The 27,047-nt window shown below is 59.6% G+C and overlaps 1 protein-coding gene across 1 annotated transcript; it reads left to right on the forward strand.

Moving 5' to 3' along the window:
• Nucleotides 8,458-26,624, forward strand: EVPL (envoplakin). The gene is made up of 22 exons (XM_018063768.1): nt 8,458-8,799; nt 11,108-11,207; nt 11,809-11,963; nt 12,079-12,205; nt 13,199-13,324; nt 13,522-13,560; nt 13,662-13,823; nt 13,910-14,017; nt 14,166-14,261; nt 15,557-15,682; nt 16,523-16,669; nt 16,989-17,143; nt 17,309-17,406; nt 17,695-17,867; nt 19,101-19,279; nt 19,368-19,506; nt 19,641-19,834; nt 20,185-20,335; nt 21,480-21,563; nt 21,692-21,802; nt 21,905-21,997; nt 22,912-26,624. Exons 1-22 carry the CDS (start codon nt 8,702-8,704, stop codon nt 26,350-26,352), a joined length of 6,102 nt encoding a protein of 2,033 aa, XP_017919257.1. The 5' UTR covers nt 8,458-8,701; the 3' UTR covers nt 26,353-26,624.

The raw sequence follows: 27,047 nt of genomic DNA on the forward strand, positions 1-27,047 counted from the left end.
TATGCTTTCCTCTTTGATACTTCCTGAAGGTACAGCGCAGATGACCTTAGGTTGAGGTCCTGGATCTCGGTCCCAAAGATCCAGTCAGTGTTCCTGACGGGTAGTGGGCAGAGCGCTGGGGACCTTGCTTCTCCCTCAGCCCCATCCCGTTCCCTAGCGCCCTTGGCAGCCCCAGGCCTGGGGTCTCAGGTTCTGCACCTCCCTCACCTCTTCTCAGCACTGACCTGGGCTGCAGCCACAGCTGGGCTGTCCTGCAGCCTCGGGAACCCAGTTCGAGGCCCCACTGTGTGGGCAGCCCTGCAGCCAACTTGGGCCAGTGTCTGTGGCACTGGGGGGTGGGGTTGGGGGGGATCCTATGATAAGGATAGAAGGTCGGGTTCTCATCTGGGAAGGTGTCCGTTTGTCTTGCTCAGAGTAGGTCCCTCCAGGTTTTCTTACTTTCTTTGGAGTGCTGGCAACGAGGGGGAGCCAGAATCCTGGGTTGGTCATTCAGATTGAGCCTTTTCTAAGCTTTCTCATGAAAAAGAAACACACTAGGAACTCCTCTCCACGTAGTGGCCCTGCTCTTCAGCCTATGAGACTGTGACAAGACGTGTTTGTATTAAAAGCACATATTTACCTGAGAAGAAAGACCTGCAGGGCAGAGGTCACGCTTAGCTCTCACGTCTCTTCACCTGGAATCCCCGGACATTGAACAGGCTGTGTCACTGGGGGGCGGAACCCCATCCTGTCTCAGGCCCGGGAGCGGCTGATGCGTCTCATGGGACGGGTTCAGAGTCAGGCCCAGGGATCAGCTGTCTTTGCTGGGTGGGTTCACAGGATGAATCCGCAGAGGCCACCCGCTCCTGCCTTCCCGGGGGGAGGTTGCAGGTGTGAGGGAGGGAAGGGGACACGCTGCCTTGGGCAGGTCTGTCCTGCTTCTTCGGCTCATCGCTCCTGCAGGACGGGCAGTGGTGCGGTCAGCAGGATGTCGTCCTGGAATAGTTGTCTGTCTCCCCAGATCCAAGAGGATGAGGGGAAGCTCAGCTGAGCCTACACTTTGAGAACTTTGAGAACTTGCCTGAGGGCTGCTGTGTTCCTGCTTTTCACTTTCTTACCTGTCAGGTGGTGACAGTCTCAATCTGCAGAAGCGTTAGAGGTCAAAGCTCCACCAGGTCAAAGCTCTGCATGCAACCGAGAGGAATAAATGCTGAACCTTGGATAGGAAAGACACGATTTGGCCAAGTTTGTCATCCTTAGCTGTGTTGGCTTTGTTGGGGGAGAAAGGCAGTTGTGGGTGGCCAGGCCCTGCGCTGCTCAGCCTCCTGGCTCTTTGCTTTTCGCATGCACTGTTTTGCTATACTGGCCGGTTTTCCATTAAACGAGAATTCTTGGATTCCCTGTTTGAAATGAAACACTGCCAGGCTTGTTTCCACTTTTCTCCTCTGGTGGCAAGCTGAGCCTTTCATCATGGCCAAGAGGTGACGGCCTGGGATGGCAGCGCACCCATCCGCCTTCAGTGGCCCGGACCCTCGCTGGTCTTTCCTCCCGCAGCTGAGGCAATGGCTCCCCTGATCCCCCCGGAGAGGATGCCGGCTCCAGGGCAGGACCTCGTCACTGTCGTCACTGTGGTGATGCTGATCTTCCCCACACTCAGCATCAACTATACACAAAAGCTAGTTGATCACAGGATTCTAAACAGCACGTGGCCGTCTACAGCTTTGAGAAGCTTGGAACCTTCAGAGGTCTTAGGAAAATGTCCAAAGATAGCAAAAATATGTGTTCTAATTTTTTTTTTTTAATGTTTTGGAAGACACTTGTTGCTACAGAGGAGATGGAAACCAGATTTAGCTATAAAATTTATTGATGTTCCAAAGCAAAGAGATAAATTGGAAACTCTCTCCATCCTGACACCACCAACTGGAAGAGTCCGGCCTGTGGTTCTGTGAGATGCTGGGAACCCTCTGCACGGGTGCGAGGTCACGGCATGGCCTCTCGCTGCCCAGGGGGCTGTCCTCCCTGTAAGCACCGTACAGGCCCTGCGAACATTCTCCAGCTGTACTGTTAGCTGGTACAAGTTAAAATTTAACCTCAGCTGATGAATACTAATGGGACGCTTGTGACCTTTTGAAGCCGCTAAGGGGCTGTGGTTTGGTTTGGTTTTGTTCTTTTTGTTTTCAGGGCAGGATCCTGGTGGCAGTTCGAGGCCCTGTGGCCCTGGGGCTGAGCCCTGCAGAGCTTTGAGGTGGGGTCTCTGCTTTCCTCCCTCAGCCACGGCCACTGTCATTTTCATTGTGTTGGGAAGGAGAGCCTTGCTTCTCTGCAGTCCCCATTTTCAGCAGCTGGTTTCGTACACCTCCATTAGCTGTATCCTTCAACCATGTGTCCTCACGCTCAGTCTGCAGTTGAATGACCCCCTGGGAAAGAACCACGGCCTTTCAGTTAGGCTGGACTTTTCCCAGGGACCTTCTGGCAGGAGGAAATGAAGTTACAACAGGCAGGTAACTGGTCCCCGAAAGCTAGTGATGTTTGGAAGCTCTCACTCACTCTGGAATGGAAAAGGGATGGGGGTCGTCCCCTGGAAGCCGGGGACATCTGGTTCTCTGACACGCAGAGGCCTTAGTACCTAGTAGGCAGGCCCTTGACAAATTTCCTTCCCTTTGCTCCCCCATGGATGGAGCTGGCATTAGAACACCATGCTTGGGGACTTCCCTGGTGGTCCAGTGGCTAAGACTCCTCTCTCCCAGTGTAGGGGGCCCAGGTTCAATCCCTGGTTAGGGAACTAGATGCCACATGCCACAACTAAAGACCCAGCATGCCGCAGCAAAGATCGAAGATCTCTCATCCCGCAACTAAGACCCGGCACAGCCAAGTCAGTATTTATGTATTAAAAACCAACACCCTGCTTCTCCCTCCACTGCTGTCCGTAGGCGCCCGTCACACCGGAGCCCTGTTCTGGCCCTGACCTGGGCCTCGTGGGAGGAGCCCCTGCCTAGCTGGGACTCAGTCTAGAACAGTTTTCTCACTGTAGCCGTACCGTCTAAGCCCAGGATCCAGGCTCCTGTGCACGGAGTTGGTAGGGCCCGCACATGTGAGAGGTGAGGGACCCTCATGTTCACAGCCGCCTTCGCTCTCGGCAGGCCCCACCACCTTCTTCCTCTTCCCTCCCAGGGGCTGAGTCTTGTGAGGTCTCAGCGACATCATTAGGACAACAGGTGAGGCTAATGAGCTGGGCTGTGTGCTTTCCAATGTCCTGGCAATAAGGACTGGTTAGGAAGGCTTACCCCTCAGCTCTGAAGACTTAATAGTTCTTCTATTTTTTTTTGTTTGTTTGTTTTATAAATCTTTCTTCCTGAGACTATTGAGATGCGGCTTGGTACATCTGAACCCCTGCTGCTTTAGTTCAGACAGTGTAACTCTCCCCAGTATAGTTCAGTATAACTCTCCCCAGCTGCTGGGCTGGGCTGTTGGCCTATGGAGAGAGAGAGAGAGAGAGTGTGTGTGTGCGTGTGTGCGTGCGTGCACGTGCGTGTGCGCCCGTGTGCATGCACTGTTGACCTTGTGTGTGTGTTTGTCACCCAGTCTGACTGTTTGTGTCTGACTCTTTGTGACCTCATGGACTCTAGCCTGCCAGGCTTCTCTGTCCATGGAGTAATGCTCCATTCCAGAGAATACTGGAGTGGGTTGCCATTCCCTTCTCCAGGGGATCTTCCCGACCCGGGGATCAACCCTGCATTGCAGGCAGATTCTAAGCCATCAAGGAACTTGTGAGGGACACGGCTAAGCCACCTCCATTAAACCTGAACTTCTCCGCAATAGGGCTGCATGTCCCCAGACCTGGCTGTTAAGGCTCCTCATTGTCTTCAGGGTGACAGAGAGGCCCAGAGCCCCTGGGCAGCTTGGGGAGACCTGGAGGCCCCACAGTGAGTGTGGGCAGGCTGTAGACTTCCAGAAGGCAGGCTGCTGTGGCTGGGAAGTGTGGGCTGTACCAGCACGGGTCCCACGGAGGAACTGGGGCTACTGTGACCCGAGGCTGAAGGGAATCACTCCCCGGGAGGGACAGACAGCCAGAGCATCCTTGGCCTTGCCCTCCCAGCCAGCTCAGGACCTGAGGACTCCTGAGGTCCTTCGTGTTCTCTGTCTTGCCACCTAGTATGGGGAACCCTCTTCTCAACATGGGAGGGTCTGGGTTTTTTGGAGTTGCTTCCTCTAGACTCTCGCTATAAAAGGCCCAGAAGGAATAGCCGGCTCCTTTTCTGCCCTCCCTCCTCTAGTTGGGCAAGCCATGGTCACCCGCTTCTCTCCAGGCCAGTCTTCGGCATTCCTTTTTATCAGACTTGCTGGGCAGACTTGCAGCCAAGAGAGCCTCCTCCAACCCGCCCGGTGGATTCCTGGGGCCGCAGCCTCTACCTCCCCCGGCTCCTGCGGACAGAAGGAGGCCCAGGACTGCTCCCCGCTCCCCAGCCCTCGTCCCCTCCGCCCAGTCGGTGAAGGCGCCTCTGCTCCTCAGCTGGCCGAGGAAGTGTTACCAGCCAGCTCGGCTCCAAGGTTCTGCTAGCAGAGCTTTGTACAAACACAAACAGAGGGCCATTTCCTGAGACGACTAAGCTTGTCCTGATCCGGGAGATATGGAAGCCTGACAGGCTACGGCTCCCAGGGCAAAGTCGGCAAGTTGCTTCCACAGGGAGCAGCAGCGAGCAGACTGCCCCTCCCTGCAGGACTCCCGGAGCGGAAGGAGAGAGTGGGCAGCCTAAGCCAGCCAGCCTAGCACAGTATCCAGGCTGCCACCCTGTTGCCTAGCTGCATGCACACGTGGCGGGTTCCCAGCTGGGAGCCACACCGCTTTCAGCTCTGATCACCCCACGGCTTTGGCCTTGGGCCCCACGAGCTGTGAGTGGCCCGCATGGCTTTCCTGGAAGGGCCAGGCTGGGGCGTGTGAATAAGCTGCCGCTCAGAGTCACGGCACTGAAGGGCCTTCCCTGGTAGTCCACTGGCTAAGTCTCCGCACTCCCAATGCTGACTTTGATCCCTGGTTGGGAAACTAGATCCTACACACTGCAACTAAAGATCCCCCATGCCCCAGTGGAGACCAAAGATCCTGCTTGCCTCAACTAAGACCCGGAGCAGCCAAATAAATGAACTGAAGGGAAAAAAAGTCACAGAGCTGGAGGGAGGTTGAGGATCCATGGATTTCAAACATCTCAGTCCACAGAGGGAGAAGCACATGCCAGGCGGGGGGAAGGCCTCAGGGGCGGGACGGGAAGCCAGGTCCTGGGCCTCCTGCCTGGTTCCAAAGGAGAAGATGCTATAGAAGTGAGGCCTAGGAAGGCTGAAACAGGGCACCCAGTCCTGCTTCTGGGTCAGAGCTGTCTGACAGAATTATAATGTCAGCCACAGGTGCAAGTCTTATCTGTAATTTCACATTTTCAAGTAGCCAGGTTAAATAAAAATAGCAACACCCCTTCCCCTATGTGAGGAAAACATGAGAATCCGTGACCCTGAAGAGTGCCCTCACTGACCACATGGACGCTCAGACCTCAGACGTCCCACCTGCAGAGCTGGAAGCAATAAATTCCAGCTGTCTATAAACCAAAAAATAAAAAGCAATAGGTAAAATCAGTTTTTTTACATAATGTTTCATTTAACACAATATATCCAAAAGATCACTTTGACATGTGATCAATATGAAACTCCGCTTCCCTGGGGGCTCAGACAGTAAAGAATCTGCCTGCAATGCAGGAGACAAAGTTTGATCCCTGGGTCGGGAAGATCCATTGGAGGAGGGCATGGCAACCCACTCCAGTACTATTGCCTGGAGAATTCCATGGACAGAGAAGCCTGGTGGGGTCCGTGGGGTCGCAAAGAGTAGGACACTAACACTTTCACAATCTAAAACAGTATTGAGATATTTTACATCCTCTTTTCATACTAAGTCTTTGAAGTCTGGGGTGAATTTTGCACTTAGAGCATCTCTCAGTTCAGACTGGGCTCATTTCAAGGGCTCAAGAGTGATGGGGGCTGGGACAGCACAGGGGGCCACCGAGGCTGTCGGTCCCCTCCCGGCTTTCTAAATGTTTTTCTCAGATGTTGAAGAGCCTGCATCTTTCTTTGCCCTCATCCTTTCTCCACTGCCCTAGTCTTGGGGGCCAGGGCTCCTCTGAAGAGGAGCATCCCGCGGTGACAACCACCTTGGAGGCGTGGCTACTCCTGCCTCCTGCACTCCAGCCCCATCTGGGAGCTGCGCTCTGATTTGATCTGATGTTAAACGGTCACGCCAGGGATTCAGCTCTTGGTTTTCTTGCAGTGAATTAGTTCATCTTAATCTCGGGCATGTGAGGGCCCTCTGTGATCCTCTTCCTGGGCTGGGGGTGGGAGTGAGGTGCTTCTGCAGAAAGGAGGCAAAGCTCTAACGTCCCAGAATTCAGCCTCCAGCGGGGCCTCCCCTGGATGCCTCCATTCCTGGCGCTGGAGTCAATGACCACCGCCTCCCCAAGAAGGGGCCTGGAGTTCTCAGGGAAACAGGAGAGTGGGCTGAGGGCTGCTGTCGTCTGTCTTGGCTCTCCTGGGACATTGCTGTCACTTGCCCGACCTCAGAGATGAGGATGTGAGCCAGCTCGCGGGTTTGCTGTAAGAAGCCAGTCATTGGACTGGCTCCTGAGGGGCCCCTTTCTAAGAACAGAAAATGACAGGTATGCAACGAGTGGTTAGAAGACAATTGTCACCCAGGACTAATGTGGAGAGAGGGGCTAGGGCAGAGGGTGAGTGGCCTCTGGGCCCAGCCTTCCTTCTCTGGCTCCGTCTCACCATCACACTCAGCTGGGAGAAGAACCCTGGAAACCACTCTGCTTCCCCGTTGCTACGTCCCTGTTCTGTTAGGTTGGACAAAAATTCGTTCAGATTTTTCCATAAAAGATAGTATGGGAAAACCCGAACAAATGTTTCGGCCAGCCCGACACTTCCCTGTTGGGTCAAGGCCTCCTGCTCCCCTTCTCACCCCCACCACCACTGACAGGATGGGTGACTCCTGTCCCTTCTCCAGGGCCAAATTCAATTCAATTCAATTCTTCGCAAGATGCAACCAAAAGAGACTCGGGCCTTTTCTGCCCCCGGGGGGCACGTGGCTGGTCTCGGGCCTCTGGCCCTGGTCTCCCCAGTCTACTGGGACCCTTGTCTGTTCTCCAGATGTCTTCTGCCCTCAGCTGGGCCTGCCAGGATGTCCCAGCGACCCTAACCCAGGCTGTCTGCCTCTCGCCCCTCACCTTGCTGCCCCTCAAACCCTCCTTCCACCGAAACTGCAATGATTCCAGGGAATGTCTCCAGATTTTTAGGAGTGACTGGAGCTGGGCCAGTGAAACGAACCCCTGGAGACAAGGAACCCACGCCTTTCTTGAAGACCCTGGAGGCCACTGTGGGAGAAGGCAGCTACCAAGATGACCTCCCTGGGCCTCAGTGTGAAGAAAAGACCAGCAAACAGGCACTGCTGTTGGACGACTCCATCCGACTCCAGAAAAGCCACCAGGGGCCACTTTGGGGAGGGGGGAGAGGCAGGTAGGAAACCCAAGTAACAGTGGGTTCCCGGGGCTTCCCTGGCGGCTCAGTGGTGAAGAAACCGCCTGCCAACGCAGGAGACATAGGCCCCATCCCTAGTCCGGGAAGATCCCACATGCCTCAGAGCGACTAGCACGCCACAGCAAAGTAGCCCCGCTCGCTGCAGCTAGAGAAAAGTCTGGGTGGCAATGAAGACCAGCACAGCCAAAAATAAACACAATTATTTTTTAAAAAACAGTGGGTTCCCAGGAGGCTCCGCCAGACCCTGGACTCAGCAGCACCCGAAGGCTAGTGCTGGGGTCCTTGGGGGAGTCCCGGCCCCTCTCGAGCTGGTCTGCGACTCTCTGAGGATCCCAGCAATGCACATCTGACTGCATCTGGCCCGGGAGCCGCAGACAGAGGGGAGAGCTGGCCGGCCAGGAAAAGCGTTCTGCGGCACCGTGGGGTGGGGCTCCGGGGAGTGGGCTGGGTGATGTCCACTTTTAAAAGGTACCTGTGCCAGTTGTCCAGGGAGAATGCCCCCTGGCTGCCCCACCCTGTCGATGGAGGACACGGAGGAGAGACCTGGACACTCTGGGGGTGAGCAGAGAGCCCGGGGTCCCTCCGCCCACACTGAGCTGGCAGGGAGCAGCCCCCGGCGGAGAGTCCTGGGTGAAGAGGTGTGCCTGATAGCAGGGTGTGGGCTGGAGGTGTTCATTAACCCTGAGCTCTAAGGCCGGGCCTCGATCTCTGAGCCTATGTGTGCACACGCGCGTCCGTCTGTCTGGAGCCCTGTCTCCCCTGGGCCCGGCTATTTCCCCGTCTGGGTGTGATCACAGGCTGGCTCCCTCTGGCTCTGGGCATTGAGTGTAACAAGTCTGAACCTTCTCTGAGACTCCGGCAGGCGCGAGCGCCCCGCCCTCTGGGCTGTACCCTTTCCTCCCAAACTGGTTGTGCAGGAGCAAGCGAGAGTGTGGAGTGGGGAGTGGGGGTGCATGTGCGCAGCCCTGGCCCCCTCACTGTCTCACCTGCAGGGAGGGCCCGCCCAGAAACTGCCCGCCTGGTGCCCGGCCGCCCCACCTCGCCAGAGCCCAGCTAAGCAGCCAGTGAGGACGCACGCCCGCTGCCCGCTGCCCGCCGCCTGCCCACCCTCGTCGGCCGAGCCCAGCCCGAGCCTGCACCAGCCTTCAGGACCATGTTCAAGGGGCTGAGCAAAACCTCCCAGGGGAAGGGGTCCCCCAAGAGCTCCCCAGCCAAAGGCTCCCCTAAGGGGTCCCCCAACAAGCACAGCAGGTGAGTGCGGCCAGGGGTGGGGGCCAGAGCCAGGATGGCTCCAGACCCAGGGGCTCTAGCCACCTGGAGGCAGCCAGCCAGGGCCGAGGACCAGCCCAGCGCTGGCATTTGGTGTCCTGAGGCTAAAGAGCCTGGGGGTGAACTCTCTTCCCGGCCCAGGCCTAGCTCCAGCCCTGGCAGGGGCCCAGGCATGGCCTGGAGCTCCCCACGTTCTGGGGGGTGCAGCCTGAGGGCTCTACAGACATGCTGGACAGGGGCCTGAGCTTTCCTCCTCTGCTGGGAGGTGAGGAGGCTGGAGGGCACGGCTCTCCATCCACGGGGCTCCACTTGCCCCGGGATGACCCATGGGACCTGGGCACAGGGTGGGCAGAAGGACTGAGGCCAGAGAAGCCAAGAGGTGGGCGGTAGAGTGCCCAGAGGCAGGGAGGCGGGGCTGTACTGCTCCAGGTCCAGGCTGCCGCTTTCCCCACGGGCTGAGACCTTGGGCCTCGAGAGCTTTGTTACAGAGTTGAGATGATTCCTTCATCGGGTGGGTGTGCGGAGGGATGCTGTGGGGAAGCAGGAGGGGCCCACGGACCTGGGACATCTCAGAGCCTTCCTCAGTTCACCCAGCTCTCTGCAGGGGCCCCAGCCCGCCCCCACCCCCCCAGAGCCCCACGCTCTGCAGACAGACTCGGGCAGCCTTCTTCCGCTCACTGGCTGTCAGCCCCCTCTGCTAGGTGGAGGCGGCAGCTTGCCCGGGGTCCCGGGTGCGGAGGTGGGGGCCGAGATGAAAGGCCCAGCACCTGATAGGGATCAGGGCGAGGACACAGAGGCTGGGCTTCTGGGCGGACAGGAAAGACGGTGGTTAAGACTCTCACTGGAGTGACCTGTCCCCCCTGGGGCTCTGGGCCCTGCCCAGGGTGGAGTGGGCTCCTCCCGGCCAGAGCAGCCCTCCCAGGATTCCGCTCCTGGAGCTCCCGGCCCCAGGGCGTCTCCGGTCATCTCCTTCCCCTCAGCCCTGTCCTCCGGCGGCCCCAGGAGGGTACATCAGTCCCCTCCCGTGCAGTCCATTTGTTCCTACTTATGGAGCACCTACTGTGCGCCGGGACTGCTCTAGGCCCTGCGGATGCCATCGTAAACAGAATCGACAGGTCCCAGCCTTCAAATCCCTTTAGAGGACTAAAAAGAATCACTTAGGGGTGCTGACAGGACGCTAGTTTTCTTCACACAGTAACACTGTGAGGAGGTGGATATTACTAGAGCGTTGACTTCTAGGTGAGGAGCCTCAGGCCCAGAGAGGTTAAGTAACTTGCCCAAGATCACACAGCTGCAGGGATAGAGGAAGATAAAAACCAGGCTGCCGGTCAGAGTTCTTTCAGACTGTCCCTTTGTGGCACGGCCCTTCTGCTTGGAGGGGGCTTCTCCTTGGATCCCTGGTTCAAGGCCCAGCCCGTGTTGCCATCCTCCCCGGGGACGGTGGCCTCCCAGGATGCTGTGCTCCTGAGGCTTAGACCAAGCTCTTGTTAGGTCTGCTCGTCCCTCTAGACCCCAGAGAGTGAGCTGGAGCCCACAGCTGGCACCCTGTAGAAGTTGGGAGACGGCCCTGGGAAAGGACCCCGGTTCAGGCTCATCCTCTGCTCCTCCTGGCTGTGCCACCTGGAGCAAGTCAGGTCCAAGCTTGGGCTCTGAACCCCCGAATCTGGAAAGTGTTGGGGTTCCCTGGCAATCTCGTGGCCCACCACTCCCCCTCCCGCCACCAGGTGCTGGGTGTCTCCTCTGCAAGCTTGCTAATCCCGGGCGGGCCCTGCAAAGCCTGGGGCAGTGGAGGGGAGATAGGGCTGGGGTGGAGGAAGCTGAGCTGGGGGACTTGCGGCTGTTCCCCTGCCCCCAGCCAGCTCACCCACCCCTCCCAGGATCCAGCTGTCCCGCCTCAGGTATTAGGGGCTGAGCCAGTGAGTCACGTGCTTCCCTGTGGGCTGCCTGCCCTCCAGCCTGAAGCAGCAGCAGAGAGCAGGGTGGGGTTGGGAGGCACTTCCTTGACGGGAAGATGGCAGCTCCACAGGGCCACCCTCACCCAGGACCCTCATTTTCTGAACCCTCACTGAAGGCAGAGCTCCCCTGCCCAGGACTGCGTAGCTCACAGAGTCCTACCAAGAGGCCAGGGCTCCCCAGGTCTTGACTCCACCCACCTAGGGCTCTGAGCTCAGCTGTAGGGCAGGACGGGGCGGGTGCAGGCAGGGCATCCCACCCAGGTGGGCAGACCTCTGCCCAAGGGAAACAAGGAACTTTGCCAACCAGGCTGCCCTCTGTCTCCACCCCTCATCAGAGCTGCCACTCAGGAGCTGGCCCTGCTGATCTCCCGCATGCAGGCCAACGCCGACCAGGTGGAGAGGGACATTCTGGAGACCCAGAAGAAGCTGCAGCAGGTGAGGCTGGGGGAAGGTGGCAGGGCGTGGGGCATGAGAGACTTGTCGCCATGCCTAGTGGTCCCAGAGGCGCCCACTCGCCTTGGTAAAGATACACAGACGGTCCTGTCCTTCCCTGGTCACTCCCCAAACACAGTGGGAGCGAGGGCCTGGCACACCTTCTCTGGTGGGTTCCCAACCCCATGCCCTCCCCTGTCCCTTCATCGTCATCACGGCACCCCTTCTATGGTGACATCAAAGCAGAGCTCTTCACCTGATGTTCAGGGGGCCCTTGACCTGGTTCTGCCTACCTGCTCAGAAAACCCCATTTTCCACTTCTCCCCAGGCTTCCTCTAGGCAGGAATGTCTGTCCCTTTTTTCTGAAATGTGCTCTCCTCACCACTTCACCCCATCCCCCAAAGCCCTCCCACCTGCAGGAAGCCCTCCCACCTGCAGGAAGCCCTCCTTGATTGCTTCCTGCAGGGGAGTCAAAGGACCCCTCCTGTGTCCCTGAGTCCGCCTCACTGGTGCTTGCATTTCGCCTGGTGTGGGCACCAAGGTTGGCCAGGGTCCCTGGGATGGCAGGGGGGCTCGGGCAGCAAGGATGCCTTCCCCGCCTCAGGACCGGCAGCACAGTGAGCAGCGCCAGGCCCTACAGCACCAGCAGGAGGTGGGCCGCAGCCTGAAGGAGGCAGAGGTACTGCTGAAAGACCTCTTCCTGGATGTGGACAAGGCCCAGAGGCTCAAGCACCCGCAGGCAGAGGAGATCGAGAAGGAGTGAGTGTGGGGCAGGGGGTGGCAGTGGCAGGAGCTGGGGGTCCAGGATGGAGGGGCCGGGGTTCCCGGGGGAGCCCCGGACCCGGCTCCGACCTGCTGGCCACTTCCTTGGCAGCATCAAGCAGCTGCACGAGCGGGTGACCCAGGAGTGCGCCGAGTACCGCGCCCTGTATGAGAAGATGGTGCTGCCGCCCGACGTGGGGCCCAGGGTCGACTGGGCGAGGGTGCTGGAGCAGAAGCAGGTCGGGGGTCACCCAGCAGCCATCAGAGGGCGACACAGGGCTGCGCTTCGGGGCTGATGCATCCTTGGACCTGGGTGGGGGCTGGGTCTCTGAAAAGGGAGGGGGCAGAAGAGACCGTGCAATCATGGAGGGCTTCCTACAGGTGGGAGAGCTCGGCTGGGATGAGGTGAAGTGGTGAGGAAAGGATATTTCAGAAAAAAAGGAACAGAGGCTCCTGCCTGGAGGAAGCCTGGGGTGTGATGGAAAAAGGGCTTTTCTGGGCAGGGAGGGAGAACGAGGTCAAGGGCGCCCGGAGCATCAGGTGAGGAATTGTGCTTTGCTGTCACGACAGAAGGGGTGCCATGATGACAATGAAGGGACAGCTCAGTTCAGTTCAGTCGCTCAGTCGTGTCCAACTCTTTGAAGGGACAGGGGAGGGCATGGACAGGGCAGGGTGTGTGCAGGCTCAGGAGCCAGGCTGGAGGTGTCCAGGCAGGAGGCAGGGCAGAGCGGGGAGATTTTCAGAGCTGAGCCTTGAGACTGGGGACCAGTGGGATTCAGGATCCACAGTCATGTGACCCTGAGGCCTCAGCCGGGGCCACTGGAGACTAGATGTTCCCCAGTGTGTCCGAGGTGGCGCTAGAGGTAAAGAACCCACCTGCCAATGCAGGAGACATAAGAGATGCAGGTTCAATCCCTGGGTCGGGAGGATCCCCTGGAGGAGGAAATGGCAGCCCACTCCAGTATTCTTGCCTGGAGAATTCCATGGATAGAGGAGCCTGGCGGGCTGCAGTCCCTGGGGTTGCACAGAGTGGGACACAACTGAAGCGACTTAGCACATGCCCCAGGGTGAGCTGCAGCCATTCACCCAGGCAGCACCTGGCCTGTCCACCCTCTGCCCGAATGACCAGCTCCATCCCCTGCTGATGGGGATGCTGGGTGGAGGGGGAGGCTGGGTGTGGGGCTCCCCACCCCCGGCCCTGTGGCAGAGCTGAGCGGCCAGCTCTTCTGCAGAAGCAGGTCTGCGAGGGCCAGTATGGGCCGGGCATGGCGGAGCTGGAGCAGCAGGTCGCTGAACACAACATCCTGCAGAAGGAAATCGACGCCTACGGGCAGCAGCTGCGGACCCTCGTAGGACCGGTGGGTGAGCCGTCGGACACACACCCCTGTTTGGCCCCCTGGTTCCCTTTCTCCTATCAGAGCCTGAGCGAGGTCTAGCTGGTCCTCGGCGACTGGGGATGGAGGACGGGCAGGGGAGGCCCAGGGATGTGGGGTGCATTCTCCCCTGCACCTCCTCTCTCACTGGGCCCGTGTTTTCTCCCCCTTGGTCAAGACAGGACGCAGCCACCATCCGGAGCCAATACCGGGACCTCCTGGTGAGCCCCAGGGCAGGCTGGGTGGGCTGTCTGCACCCTTGACGAGGCCAGCTTTCCTGGGCGCAGCCTGACGGTGCCTCTCTCCCTGTATCCGAGCGCAGAAGGCAGCCTCGTGGCGAGGGCAGAGCCTGGGCAGCCTGTACACGCACCTGCAGGGCTGCACGCGCCAGCTGAGTGCCCTGGCCCAGCAGCAGCAGCGCATCCTCCAGCAAGACTGGAGCGACCACCTGGCCGACCCCGCGGGCGTGCGGAGGGAGTACGAGGTCAGCGGGGACAGGTGGGGGTGGGGTGGGGGAACAAGGCCGGCCTGGTCCTCACTGCCAGCGCCCTCGCCTCGATCCTCTCCCAGCACTTCAAGCAGCACGAGCTGCTGAGCCAGGAGCAGTGCGTGAACCAGCTGGAGGACGACGGGGAGCGCATGTTGGAGCTCGGGCATCCGGCCGTGGGGCCCATCCAGGTGCGAGGGCCGGACACTCCCTGCTGCCTCAGGGACTCTCGGTCAGGGATCTTCCCAGGGAGGCTGGGGAGACGGGGCCCGGGCCAGCGGGGGCAGTGGGCAGGGCCAGGTCGGGCGCGGTCCGAGGGCTCCGTGCTGCTGCCCCCAGGCTCACCAGGAGGCCCTGAAGGTGGAGTGGCAGAACTTCTTGAACCTTTGCATCTGCCAGGAGAGCCAGCTGCAGCGCGTGGAGGACTACCGCAGGGTGAGCTGGGGCGGGGCCGGGCGGGGGGCATGATGCGCATCACCTCATAAAGATGACAGAGCTGCATCGTTGTGCCTGGGTCCCAGTGGAAAATAATGTCACCCACGAATTCTTGATAGGGTGGCGTCACTCCTGGGGGTGTGAATGTTGGATCTTGAAAGTGAAAAAAAAACTTTTTTTTTTCATAAAAAAATAAATCACAGATATGCATATGCAAATGATATACAGAATATCTGTGATATTAAAATGTCATGCCAATGATGGGGAAAGTAAGGACAAAAAAGGGGAAAAGTTACTTAGAGGTATGTCTCTGGTGCCCCAGCAGTTAAGACTCTGCACTCCCAATGCAGGGGGCCCGGGGTTCACTTCCTGATCAGGGAACTAGGTCTCATGCAACTAAGAGTTCTAATGCCACAAGTAAAGATCCCACACGTACAACTAAGACCCGCACAGCCAGATAAGTAAATTAATTAGAAAAAAATTTTTTTAAATAAAAGCTCCTTAGAAGGTTCAGTAATGAAACAAGGGTGGAGAAATATTGATATAACAGACTATAATAGACAACAGTCCTGTCTATAAAAATAAGATAATTTTTTTTAAAAAATAGAAAAATAAAAAATATATATCCACAATGGGGACTTTTGTGTGTTTTTTTGGCTGTACCACACAGCTTGTGAGATCATAGCTCCCCCAACAGGGATTGAACCCAGGTCCAGGGCAGTGAAAGTGCTGAGACCTAAGCACTGGACCACCAGAGAATGCCCAATAGGGACTTTTTTTGCTTTTTGGGGGGTAGTTTCCAACTAAAATGGCTTATAGGCTTTGAGAAAAAAAAGAAGCCAAAAGTTTTCCCTTTTTCTTTTTTTTAAGAACATTTTCCTTATAAATCCACTATACGTTAGCACATCTACTGACGAGAATTCCGTAGTATCACCCAACTGTGGGCTGTCTCTTTAAAGCACACGCCTAGCTTCTGCTCAGAGACGCCCTGGGCACCCACCCCTGGACCCCAGCCAGGACTTCAGGTGCTGGAGTGAGTCCTCCAGGCGGGGCACCGCCCTTCATCTGTGCAGGAAGGATGAAAAACAACATGCTTTATGGCACTGAAAGAAATTAAGTTCAGTGACCCCCAAACGCCTGATCTGCCGAGCACTTCAGTTAGAAGGTCCCACTGCCTGGGTAGAAAGGCCGACGGCAAGTGGCACTTTGGGTTCAGCAGGTTTGGGTTTAGCTGGTTTGCAGGGTGGCGGGCAGTAGGTGCCCCAGCTCCACCCCTGATCACCCACCGACCTCAGTTCCAGGAAGAGGCAGATTCTGTCAGCCAGACCCTGGCAAAGCTCAGCTCCAACCTGGACAGCCAGTACAGCCCTGCCCCGGGGGGCCCGCCTGGCACACTAATGGAGATGCTGCGGCAGCTGGAGGTGAGATGGCCCCCCAGCCCCTCCCCGTAGCCGCTCCTGGGTGTCTGGGCCTCATGCCTCCAGGGTGCTTAGTCCTGCCTGGATCCCCTGCCCTGAGGGCGGGAGGAGGGGCTTCACTCCAGTCGAAGAGCCCGTCTGTCAGCTGCAAGCCCTTCCCACCTCTGGATATGTTTCCTCGCCTGTAACGTGACAGGGCTTCCCAGGTGGCGCTGGTGGTAAAGAAAGTGAAAGTCGCTCAGTCATGTCTGACTCTTGGTGACCCCAAGGACCCTCCAGTCCATGGAGTTCTCCAGGCCAGAACAGTGGAGATCTTCCCAACCCAGGCATGGAAGGCAGGTCTCCCGTATTGCAGGCGGATTCTTTACCAGCTGAGCCACCAGGGAAGCCTCCTGCTTGCCAATGCAGGAGACATAAGAGACGTGGGTTCAATCCCTGAGTGGGGATGACCCCTTGGAGGAGGGCATGGCAACCTACTCCAGTATTCTTGCCTGGAGAATTCCATGGACAGAGGAGCCTGGTGGGCTACAGTCCATGGGGTCACACAGAGTCAGGTACGACTGAAGTGGCTTAGCACACACGCACACACACTGTGACAGGGACTGCCCAGAGCAGCTCCGACACCCCTCCAGCTCCCACGCTGGAGGCCTGGGGGTTGCTTGCTGGGCAGCCGCCTGCCCCACCCCAACCAGCAGACTCTAGGATCCTGGGTGCCCAGGGAGGGGCTCGCTTTACGTTGCTGACTAAGACACCCTGTCTTCATGACGGCCAGGACCCCTTCCTGGCCCTCCTTCGGGGCACAGGTGGGGTTGGCCTGAGCCCTCATTGCCTGGCTCACTGCAGGCAGAGGAGAAGCAGCTGACCGTGGCTGAAAAGACGGTCAAGGACCTGCAGCTGCAGAGCCAGGGGGTGGCCCCTCTGCCACAGCGAAGGAACCTGCCCCCGCAGCCCCTGAGTGTGGACAGCATCTGTGATTGGGACTCGGGAGAAGTACAGTCTCCACCCACCCGGCTCCTCCGGGCCCACCCACCCCACCCCTGCCATCCCCAGTCCCTCCCCTGCCCCCTCCTACCCACTCGGGCCAATGCCCCGCCCCACCCCTGCTCCACCCCTCCCAGCACCACCCTCTCCAAGCCCTGTCCAGCCCCTGGCCAGTCTCTGTCCTGACCCTGGTGCTTCTGTCCCTCTCGGGCCCTGTCCCTAGCCCCTACCCTATTGGCCTCTACTAGGCCTCGATCCCTTTTCCAGCCTGGCCCCTAAGCCTGCACAGGCCCCTCCCCACATTCCCGCCCCCTCCACGCCCCAACAGGTGCAGCTGCTGCGGGGTGAGCAGTATACACTGGTGGACAACACTGACCCGTACACCTGGGTGGTCCAAGGTCAGGCAGGCGAGCCCAAGCGGGCCCCAGCCGCCTGCTTCTGCATCCCAGCTCCGGACCCTGAAGCCGTGGCCAGGGCCTCCAGGTGGGTCCTCCTGGGGACCCAGAGGGGCAGGGGGCAGGCTGTGGACCCACCCAGACCAGGCCCTGCAGTTTGAGGCCGTTGCCTGCCCTTTGCCTAAATGTGTGACTGCGGGGCCTGGGGGAGAGCATGGAGGACTGTCCTTCTCTGACCGGCTCCTTGTTCCAGGCTTGCCTCGGAGCTGCAGGCACTGAAGCAGAAACTGACCACAGTCCAGAGCCGCCTGAAGGCCAGTGCCAAGGAGCCTTTACGGCCCAGCCAGCAGGGTACCGAGGGCTGGCCAGGGAAAGAGGGAGGCGTTGTTGAAATAGGAGTAGATGCCTACTCTGGCCACCCAGGGGCTGCCACGGGCAGGGGGTGACCCTGAACTAAAGGCTCTGATCTGGGGGTTCCATTCCTTGGGTTGGCAAGCCTGATGTCCCTCCCTCAGTGAGGCCCTGCCCACCGCCCTCCTCCACACAGGACCCTCTGCGGGTGCTCACAGAGGGGCCCAGCAGGCAGGCAGGCAGACACGAGGCAGGCCCTGGACCCTCAGAGGCACTCTCTTCCCCCAGCTCCAAGCAGCTCGGGCCCACCCGACCCACAGGCCCAGAAGCTCCTGACACAGATGAGCCGGCTGGAGGAGGACCTGGGGCAGATAGAGAAGCAGCTGCTGGCCTGGGCCCGGGCCCCGCTGAGCCGCACCACACCACTCGAGGACCTCGAGGGCCGCATCCAGAACCACCAGGTGGGTGAGCCAGGGCAGCTGGGATAACAAACGGTCCAGCCCTGGGGAGGCAGGTGTGGGGGCAGCCGTAGGCCCCCAAAGAGGAAGAAGTGAGCAGATTGTCCAGGGCTCCCTCAGGCTCCTTCCCATCCTGGCTCTTCCCCTGCCCTGCTCTGTGACTCTAGGCAATTCGCTTAACCTCTCTGGGCCTTGGTTTCCTCATCTCTGAAAACGGGCTTGCGGCATCTTAGGGGTGGTTTCTCTGGGATGGCTGACGGGGAGCCTCCCTGGAGAGAGTGCAGGGGTGTAAACATGGTCACAGAAGGACTCCGACATGCTAACGGTAAAAGCCACCCCTTCCCCACACCCGGGGGTGGGGGGGTCGGGGGAAGAAGTTCAGGTTGTATCCTTCCAAACCGATTTCTACTCAGACATATTGTTTGGATTTAGTTTTTTAAAAACGAAGCATGTTTTTCACATGATTGTGCATCTCGGTCTTCACTCCGCCACGTTCTGGGGTGTTTCGGCTCAGTCGGGGCCGACCAGGCGGGGCAGGGCTCCAGAGGTGGGAGAGGTGTTTCAGCTGGGGTCCTGGGGGGCCAGGCAAGGAAGGAGGAGTGGCAGGAGGAGGCACTGTGGGGTGACAGCCTGGACAATACCTCTGCCCATGCTGGGCCCAGGTTACCACCACCCTGGGCAGGATCTTAGTTCCCCAACCAGGGAGCAAACCCATGCCTTCTGCAGTGGAAGTGCAGTGTCTTAACCACTGGACTGCCAGGGAAGCCCCGGTCCTTGGGTTTTGAAGGTCCTCTTCCGCATCAGAGGTGTTGGGGGTCCAGTTAGCCTGGAAGGTGAAATTATGGAATAATGGATTATGGAATCGATGAGTGAATAACTGATAAAAGAATTGACAAAATCATAATCCCAAGTGGATGGAGCTAGGGCTTTGCTGCTTGACTGGAGGGAAGGTGGCAGGGAACTGAAGGTTTTGTGAACAGACGTGAAGACCAAGGTGGGCGACAGCTCCTGACTCACAGGGTCTCATTTCATCCTCCCATCAAGCATCTGTAGATGAGGAGAGTGAGGGTCAGAGAGGTTGACCTGCCTACGGTCATCCACCTGGAAACTGAGCCCGAGCATGTCCACACCACATTCTGGAGGCCTCAAAAGCAGAGTTAGGTTGACATAGCGGGAGGGCTGGGTGGAAGCCACCTGCCCAGATCCAGAGATCCTGAGACCCCCGACGCACCCCAGGGCACGGCCCAGCGGCTGCAGAGCCTGGGAGCAGAGAAGGAGGCGGCCCAGCAGAAGTGTGAGGCGTTTCTGTCGGGGAAGCCCTCGGGGCCCACTGCCCTGCACCTGCCTGTGGTCCTCAACAGCGTCAAGAACAAGTACAGGGACGTGCAGGTTCTCTGCAGCCTCTATGGGGAGAAGTGAGTGCCCTGGAGGCGGGGGCCGCTGGGTGAGGCCTCGGGGGTGCGGCCAAGGGGGTGTCCGACCCTGGGTCTCCTCTTGTGACAGAGCCAAGGCCGCCCTGGGTCTGGAGCGGCAGATCCGGGATGCGGACAAGGTCATCCGAGGCTTCGAGTCTGCCCTGGCACAAGAGGCCCCCATCCCCGCAGGCCCGGGCGTGCTGCAGGAGAGGGTCAGCGAGCTGAAGGTGAGGGGCCGGGAGGCCTCCTGGCAGGAGTGGGGGTGCGGGCTGACCCAGGAGCGGGGGGGTGCAAGTGGAGGGTGGGCCTGGCATCTGACCGACTGAACCACAAGGGTACGTTGTGTCCCCTCCTGCCCCAGCGCCAGCGGCGGGAGCTGCTGCAGCAGCAGGCCTGTGTGCTCGAGCTGCACCGCCAGCTGAAGGCCGTCGAGCACATGTGCAGCGCACTGCAGAACAATTTCCTTGAGTTCTGCAAAGACCTGCCTCACCAGCAGCGCCAGGTGCGGGCCCTCACTGACCGCTACCACGCCGTGGGGGACCAGTTGGACCTGCGGTGAGTGGCTGGGCCACTGGGGCTCACAGCACAGCCCCACAGTGCGTGGTGGCCGTGGCTGATAATCTGTGGGGCCTTGGACAGGTGAGCGCACCTCTCTGAGGCTCAGCTTCCTCTCCTCTAAAATGGGATGATAACAGCATCAGCCTTCCAGGTGGTGCCTGGCAGAAAGTGTCGGTCCATCTCTGAATGCTAAGCTCCAGCCACCCGGCCAAAGTTGAGAGGATCAGCATGGCGAGTCAGTCAGGCCTCCCAGCCTGTCCCAGAGACAGAGGAACTCACCAGCCTCCTCCGCGCACGCCTCGCCTGCCCCCCGAGGGCTGCTCTCACCTCTGCTCCTCCTCCTGCAGGGAGAAGATGATGCAGGATGCCGGCCTCACCTACCAGCAGTTCAAGAACTGCACAGACAACCTGAACGCCTGGCTGGAGCGCCTGCCCCACAACAAGGTGCAGCCCAGCGACGGGCCCAGCCAGATTGCCTACAAGCTGCAGGCGCAGAAGGTGAGGAGCTGGGGCTGCAGGGGGTGTGGGCTGGCCTTTCTCCCTGCCTCTTACCCAGAGATGAGCCCCTAAGCCAGGCCCAGTTTCCTGGCCACCTTCCTAACAGGGAGAGCAGCCTGTGTGCGTGTGGCCCACCCTCTAGTGGCCAGTGTTTTAATGACCTCAAAGCTCAGACCCCAGAGGCCTTGCTTCGCTCACCACCACCCCCGCCACCCAAAATGCTACACTTTGTCCACAGTGGCTCAGACAGTAACAGGTCTGCCTGCAATGGAGGCGACCTGGGTTCAATCCCTGGGTCGGGAAGATCTCCTGGAGAAGGAAATGGCAACCCACTCCAGTATTCTTGCCTGGAAAATTCCATGGACGGAGGAGTCTGGTAGGCTACAGTCCATGGGGTCGCAAAGAACTGGGCACGACTGAGAGCCTTCACTTTCACTTTGTCTAGGAAAACAGCCAGCCCTTCTCTCTCTGGCCTGAGGTGGGCAGTGGGCTTTGTGTTCCTGGAGGTGCCAACTCCTACTTCATCCTCTTCCTCACACCTCCTTACTATTGTTGCTGCTGTCCAGTCACTAAGTCCTGTCTGACTCTTCGTGACCCCGTGGACTGCAGCACGCCAGGCTTCCCTGTCCTGCTCTATCTCCTGGAGTTTGCTCAGACTCATGTCCATTGAGTCAGTGGGGCCATCCAACCAAATCATCCTCTGTTGTCCCCTTCTCCTCCTGCCTTCAGTCTTTCCCAGCATCATACATGCTGGGAATGAAAAGGGGCTGGGTGCAGCCTGCCTGAGGGAGCCAGTTTTGGGGGGAGGCCAGTGCATCTCAGGCCATGATGCTGATAAGTGCTTTGGTGGAGAAGCCAGTGCTGTGGGAGCCCTTTGTAAGGACACCCATGGGGTGAGGGCAAGCAGTCTGGAAGGAACTGAAACCCAGCCTAAGGAATAAATAGTGTGACCAGTATGTGTGTGTTGGGGGGTGAGATGTTTTGATCAGACGCCGTGGTGGGTCACAGCCGGGGGTGGGGTGGGGTGGTGGAAGGCAGCTTCCCACAGAGCCCTTGCTGCCCCTGGGTGCTGCTGGCTGCCCGCAGGCCTGGAGGCGAGTCCAGGTGAGTGGGGGGTCCCCTGACCCTCTTTCTGCCCCGGCAGAGACTGCTGCAGGAGATCCAGGGCCGCGAGCAGGACAGGGCCAGGGCATCCCGCTTCTCCCAGCACCTGCAGGCGGCCCTCCAGGTAAGCAGTCCCTCTAGCTCCTCCCTCTTTATCTCCCCCTCCCCCTCCCTCCTTCCGCCAGTCCCCTACTCCCCCTCCCCCAGCTCCCCCCACTGACAGCCAGTCTGTGTCCTTCCCCCCCTGCTCAGGACTATGAGCTGCAGGCAGACACCTACCGCGGTTCCCTGGAGCCCACCCAGGGGGCGTCGGCCCCCAAGAGACCCCGAGTTGCGCCCCTGCAGGACAGCATCCAAGCCCAGGTGAGCCAGGCTCTTTGTTCCTCATTCCCTTCGGGGTGCCAGCTCTGCAGCCTCTGAGGGAGGAGCTGACACTGGCCCACCCACTCCCTTTGGCCTCTCCAGGAGAAGAACCTGACGAAGGCCTACACTGAGGTGGCAGCTGCCCACCAGCAGCAACTGCACCAGCTGGAATTTGCCAAAAAGATTCTGGAGAAGGTATGGGGGTGATGTCCACCCTAGGCAGCCTGGGCGGGTGGTTGACCGGCAGACTTCCCTACCTGCTCACACTCAGCCCCAGGACAGGTTCAGTAGCCTGAGGGAGGTACGGCTCTCTGCCTCCCCCAGCAGCCCTTCCAGGCTGGTTTCCATCTCAGAGTTAGTACCAGGAGATGTCACTCAGTGTAGTCACAGCTTAGCCCCTGGGCAGCACCCCGGTGGGGACAGGAGAAAATCCCGCAGTCTTCACCCTCAGGACCCAGCCCCCATGGGCAAGGGGCCACCTAGGTCTCCATCCCCGGGAGACCAGGAGCTGGGAGCTCTCCATGACTCTCGGTGAGTGGCCAAGGGACTTTCCAGCCTCCTCCCACCCAGAGGTGTATCCCAGGATGCCCCAGAGGAGCACAGGCCCATTGCTGGGAGCCTGGGTGGAAGGGGAGCAGGGAAAGGTTGGGAAGGGAGGACCTTCTTACTTTCACATTCTAGTGCAAATGCAGCCTGAACACTGCCTTACATCCTAGCACACCGGGCATTGATGAAGCCTCTTAAAAATCCTACCTTCGAACACCTCAGATCTTCAGTTCCACCTCCCAGGACCTACTGGGAAGTCTCAGAAAGCAGGGAAGGGTCTTGCTCTCAGGAGGGTGGGGTGTTGTTGTTCAGTTTTTCAGTCGCTTAGTCATATCAGAGTCTTGGCGACCCTATGGACTGCAGCATGCCAGATTCCTCTGTCCTTCACCATCTCCTGGAGTTGGCTCAAACTCATGTCCATTGAATTGATGATGCCATCCAGCCATCTCATCTTCTGTCGCCCCTTCTGCTTCGCCCTCAGTCTTTCCCAGCATTAGGGTCTTTGGACAGGGGCTTATCCCTTTCCTCCCCTAACCCCAGGACTCTCCCCTCTTCCTCTGCAGAAAGAGCTCAGTGAGGACATCCAGGTGACACCTAACGCCCAGCAGGGGTCCGAGAGCCCAGCCCGGGTGGGCAGGGAGTCAGAGGCCCTGAGGTCCCAGTTAGAGGAAGAGAGGAAGCGGGTGGCCCAGGTGCAACGTGAGCTGGAGGAGCAGAGGAGCCAGCTGCTGCAGCTGAAGACCCAGCGGCCTGTGGAGAAACTGGAGGAGAAGGAAGTGGTGGAGTTCTACCGGGATCCCCAGCTGGAGAGCAACCTGTCCAGGGTGAAGTCCCAGGTGGAGGACGAGGGCAAGAAGCGGGCCGGCCTGCAGGCAGACCTGGAGGCAGCGGCGCAGAGGATCGTGCAGCTGGAGAGCCAGAGGAAGGCCATGGAGCCCCACCTGCTGACCAAGGAGGTCACCCAGATCGAGAGGGACCCCGGCCTGGACAGCCAGGCAGCCCAGCTCAACAGTGAGCTCCAGCTCCTTCAAGAGGAGAACACGGCTGTCTCGGCCCAGCTGGAGGCACTGAAGGCAGAGCTGCTGGCCCTTGAGCAGAAGGAGGTGAACGTGAAAGAGACAGTCGTGGTGAAAGAAGTGGTCAAGGTGGAGAAGGACCTGGAGATGCTCCAGGCCGCCCAGGCCCTGAGGCTGCAGATTCAGGAGGATGCGGCCCAGCGGAAGGGGGCAGAGGATGCGGTGGCCAAGCTACAGGCTCGTGTCCTGGAGGTGGAGGCGGCAATCCGCGCCGTGGAGCCCAAGGTGATCGTGAAGGAGGTGAAGAAGGTGGAAAAGGACCCCAGCCTCCTCCAGGAGGCATCCAGGCTGAGGAGCCTCCTGGAGGCGCAGAAGAGTGAGAATGAGGTGCTGGCCAGGGAGCTGAAGGAGCTGCACAGCAAGCACAGCGCGGCGGAGAAGCAGAAGCCCCGGGTGGATCTGCAGGAGCGCGTGCAGGAGACCTTCCGGGTGGACCCGGAAACGGAGCGGGAGATCGCGCGGCTCCGGGCTGAGCTGCAGGAGACTGCCCGCAAGAGGAGCGGCGTGGAGCAGGAGGTGGAGCGGCTGCTGCCGGAGCTGGCGGTGCTGCGGGCCCAGAAGCCCACCGTGGAGTACAAGCAGGTGACGCAGGAGCTGGTGCGGCACGAGAAGAGCCCCGAGCTGCTGCGGGAGATCGACCGCCTGAAGGCCCAGCTCAACGAGCTGGTCAACGGCAGCGGGCGGGCCCAGGAGCAGCTCATCCGGCTGCAGGGGGAGCGCGACGAGTGGCGGCGTGAGCGCTCCAAGGTGGAGACCAAGACGGTGAACAAGGAGGTGGTGCGCCGTGAGAAGGACCCCGTCCTGGAGCAGGAAGCCCAGCGGCTGCGCCAGGAGGTGCGGGAGGCCACCCAGAAGCGGCGGGCGGCCGAGGACGCGGTCCACGAGCTGCAGAACAAGTACCTGCTGCTGGAGAGGCGGCGGCCCGAGGAGAGGGTTGTGGTGCAGGAGGTGGTGGTCACCCAGAAGGACCCGAAGCTCCGCGAGGAGCACAGCCGGCTGAGCCAGAGCCTGGATGAGGAGGCTGGCCGGCGGCGGCAGCTGGAGCGGGAGGTGCAGCAGCTTCGGGCCGCCGTGCAGGAGGATGAGGGCCGACTCAGCTTCCGGGAGGACCGTAGCAAGAAGCTGGCTGTGGAGAGGGAGCTGCGGCAGCTGACCCTGAGGCTCCAGGAGCTGGAGAAGCGGCCTCCGGCAGTGCAGGAAAAGATCATCATGGAGGAGGTAGTCCAGCTGGAGAAGGACCCAGACCTGGAGAAGTCCACGGCGGCCCTCCGGCAAGACCTGGCCCAGGAGAAGACCCAGGCTACCGAGGTGCATCGGGAGTGCAAGAACCTGCAGGTGCAGATCGACGTGCTCCAGAAGACCAAGCCGCAGGAGAAGACCATCTACAAGGAAGTGATCAGGGTGGAGAAGGACCCGGTGCTGGAGGGAGAGCGTGCCCGGGTGTGGGAGGCGCTCAACCGGGAGCGCGCGGCCCGAGTGAGCCGGGAGGAGGAGGTGAGGCGCCTGCGGGAGCGGGTGGAGCGGGCTGAGGCTCTGGGGAGGACCTGGGCTCGGGAGGAGGCCGAGCTCCAGAAAACCCGGGACCGGGTGAGCCAGGAGTGCAGGCAGCTGCAGCAGGAGCTGCGGGAGCTGGAGAGGCAGAAGCAGCAGCAGGTGCTGCGCCTGCACGAGGAGTCCAAGCTGCTCAGCCAGAAGACAGAGAGAGAGCGGCAGAGGGCAGCCCAGCGGGGCCAGGAACTCTCGCAACTGGAGTCGGCCATCCTCCGCGAGAAGGACCAGATCTATGAGAAGGAGCGGACCCTCCGGGACCTCCACACCCAGGTGAGCCGGGAGGAGCTCAACCAGGAGACCCAGACGCGGGAGACCAACCTCTCCACCAAGATCTCCATCCTGGAGCCCGAGACGGGGAAGGACATGTCCCCGTACGAGGCCTACAAGAGGGGTGTCATTGACAGAAGCCAGTACCTCCAGCTGCAGGATCTCGAGTGTGACTGGGAGGAGGTCACCACCTCCGGCCCCCACGGTGAGGAGTCTGTGCTCCTGGACCGCAAGAGCGGGAAGCAGTACTCCATCGAAGCCGCCCTGCGCAGCCGGCGCATCTCCAAGGAGGAGTACCATCTCTACAAGGACGGCCAGCTCCCCATCAGCGAATTCGCTCTGCTCGTGGCTGGGGAGACCAAGCCCTGCCCCTCCCTCTCCATCGGCGCCATCATCTCCAAGTCCCCACTCGCCTCCCCGGCCCCCCAGAGCACCAGTCTCTTCTCCCCCGGCTTCTCTCTCGGGCTCGGTGAGGACAGCTTCCCCATTGCCGGCATTTACGACACAACCACGGACAACAAGTGCACCATCAAGACGGCCGTGGCCAAGAACATGCTGGACCCCATCACCGGGCAGAAGCTGCTGGAGGCTCAGGCGGCCACGGGGGGCATCGTGGACCTCCTGAGCCGGGAGCGCTACTCCGTGCACAAGGCAATGGAGCGAGGGCTGATCGAGAGCGGCTCAACCCAGAGGCTGCTCAATGCCCAGAAGGCCTTCACCGGCATTGAGGACCCCGTGACCAAGAAGAGGCTGTCGGTGGGCGAGGCTGTCCAGAAGGGCTGGATGCCCCAGGAAAGTGTGCTCCCGCACCTACGGGTGCAGCACCTGACCGGGGGGCTCATCGACCCCAAGAGGACTGGCCGCATCCCCGTGGCACAGGCTGTGCTCTCCGGCATGATCAGTGAGGAGCTGGCCCAGCTCCTGCAGGACGAGGCCAGTTATGAGAAGGACCTGACAGATCCCATTTCCAAGGAGCAACTGAGCTACAAGGAGGCCATGGGGCGCTGCTGGAAGGACCCCCTGAGTGGCCTGCTGCTCCTCCCAGCCTCGCTAGAGGGGTACCGCTGCTACCGCTCAGCCTCCCCCACTGTCCCACGCTCCCTGCGTTGATGTTGACGGGGGCCGAGTAGTCACAGGGAGTGATTGGGGACGGGGAGGGGAGGATGCACGCACCTCCGTCCCCCGGAGCAGCCTAACCCAGGGGAGTGGGTCTTCCCTCTGTCTCGTCAGTGTTGTTTCTAAGCATTCTTGGTGTTGGACTCCCTCCCGTAAATTTGGTATCCCCTAACCCAACCCCTGAGCCAGCAGCTCTGCTTTCCCGGTTCCTCCCTCACCCAATAAACGAATTCTCCTGGTGCTTCCAATAAACGAATTCTCCTGGTGTCTTTTTTTTTTTTCCTTTTACAATAGTAAAAGATGTTTATCAGTTTTCACAGTCAATAGCCAGATCAAAAAAAGATAATTCCAATTGCAAGCCATCATGGAAACATGACTAACCTAACGGTATAAAATAATTACATACAATTCGAGGGGTGGTATGTGAGGTGGTAAGCAGAAGTACACATTTTCATCTGCCCGGCCAATCTACGTCTTTTGGCTGGTTTCTCCTGGTGTCTTGTTCACATTTGAGAACAGAGTCGATATTTCTGGGGCGTGAGCAGGAGGGAAGGCACTCCTAGGTGAGGAGTGGACACACCCAGCTGGCCCTGCTGGGAACGGGGACTTTCAGCTCCTTTCACTCCAGGAAGGACCTGAGAGGGGTAGGTCATGGAGGATCAGGCCTTCCCCACAGCCAGCTCAGGGCC

This window comes from Capra hircus, chromosome 19 (genome assembly GCF_001704415.2).
Source record: "Capra hircus breed San Clemente chromosome 19, ASM170441v1, whole genome shotgun sequence".
NCBI lineage: Eukaryota > Metazoa > Chordata > Mammalia > Artiodactyla > Bovidae > Capra > Capra hircus.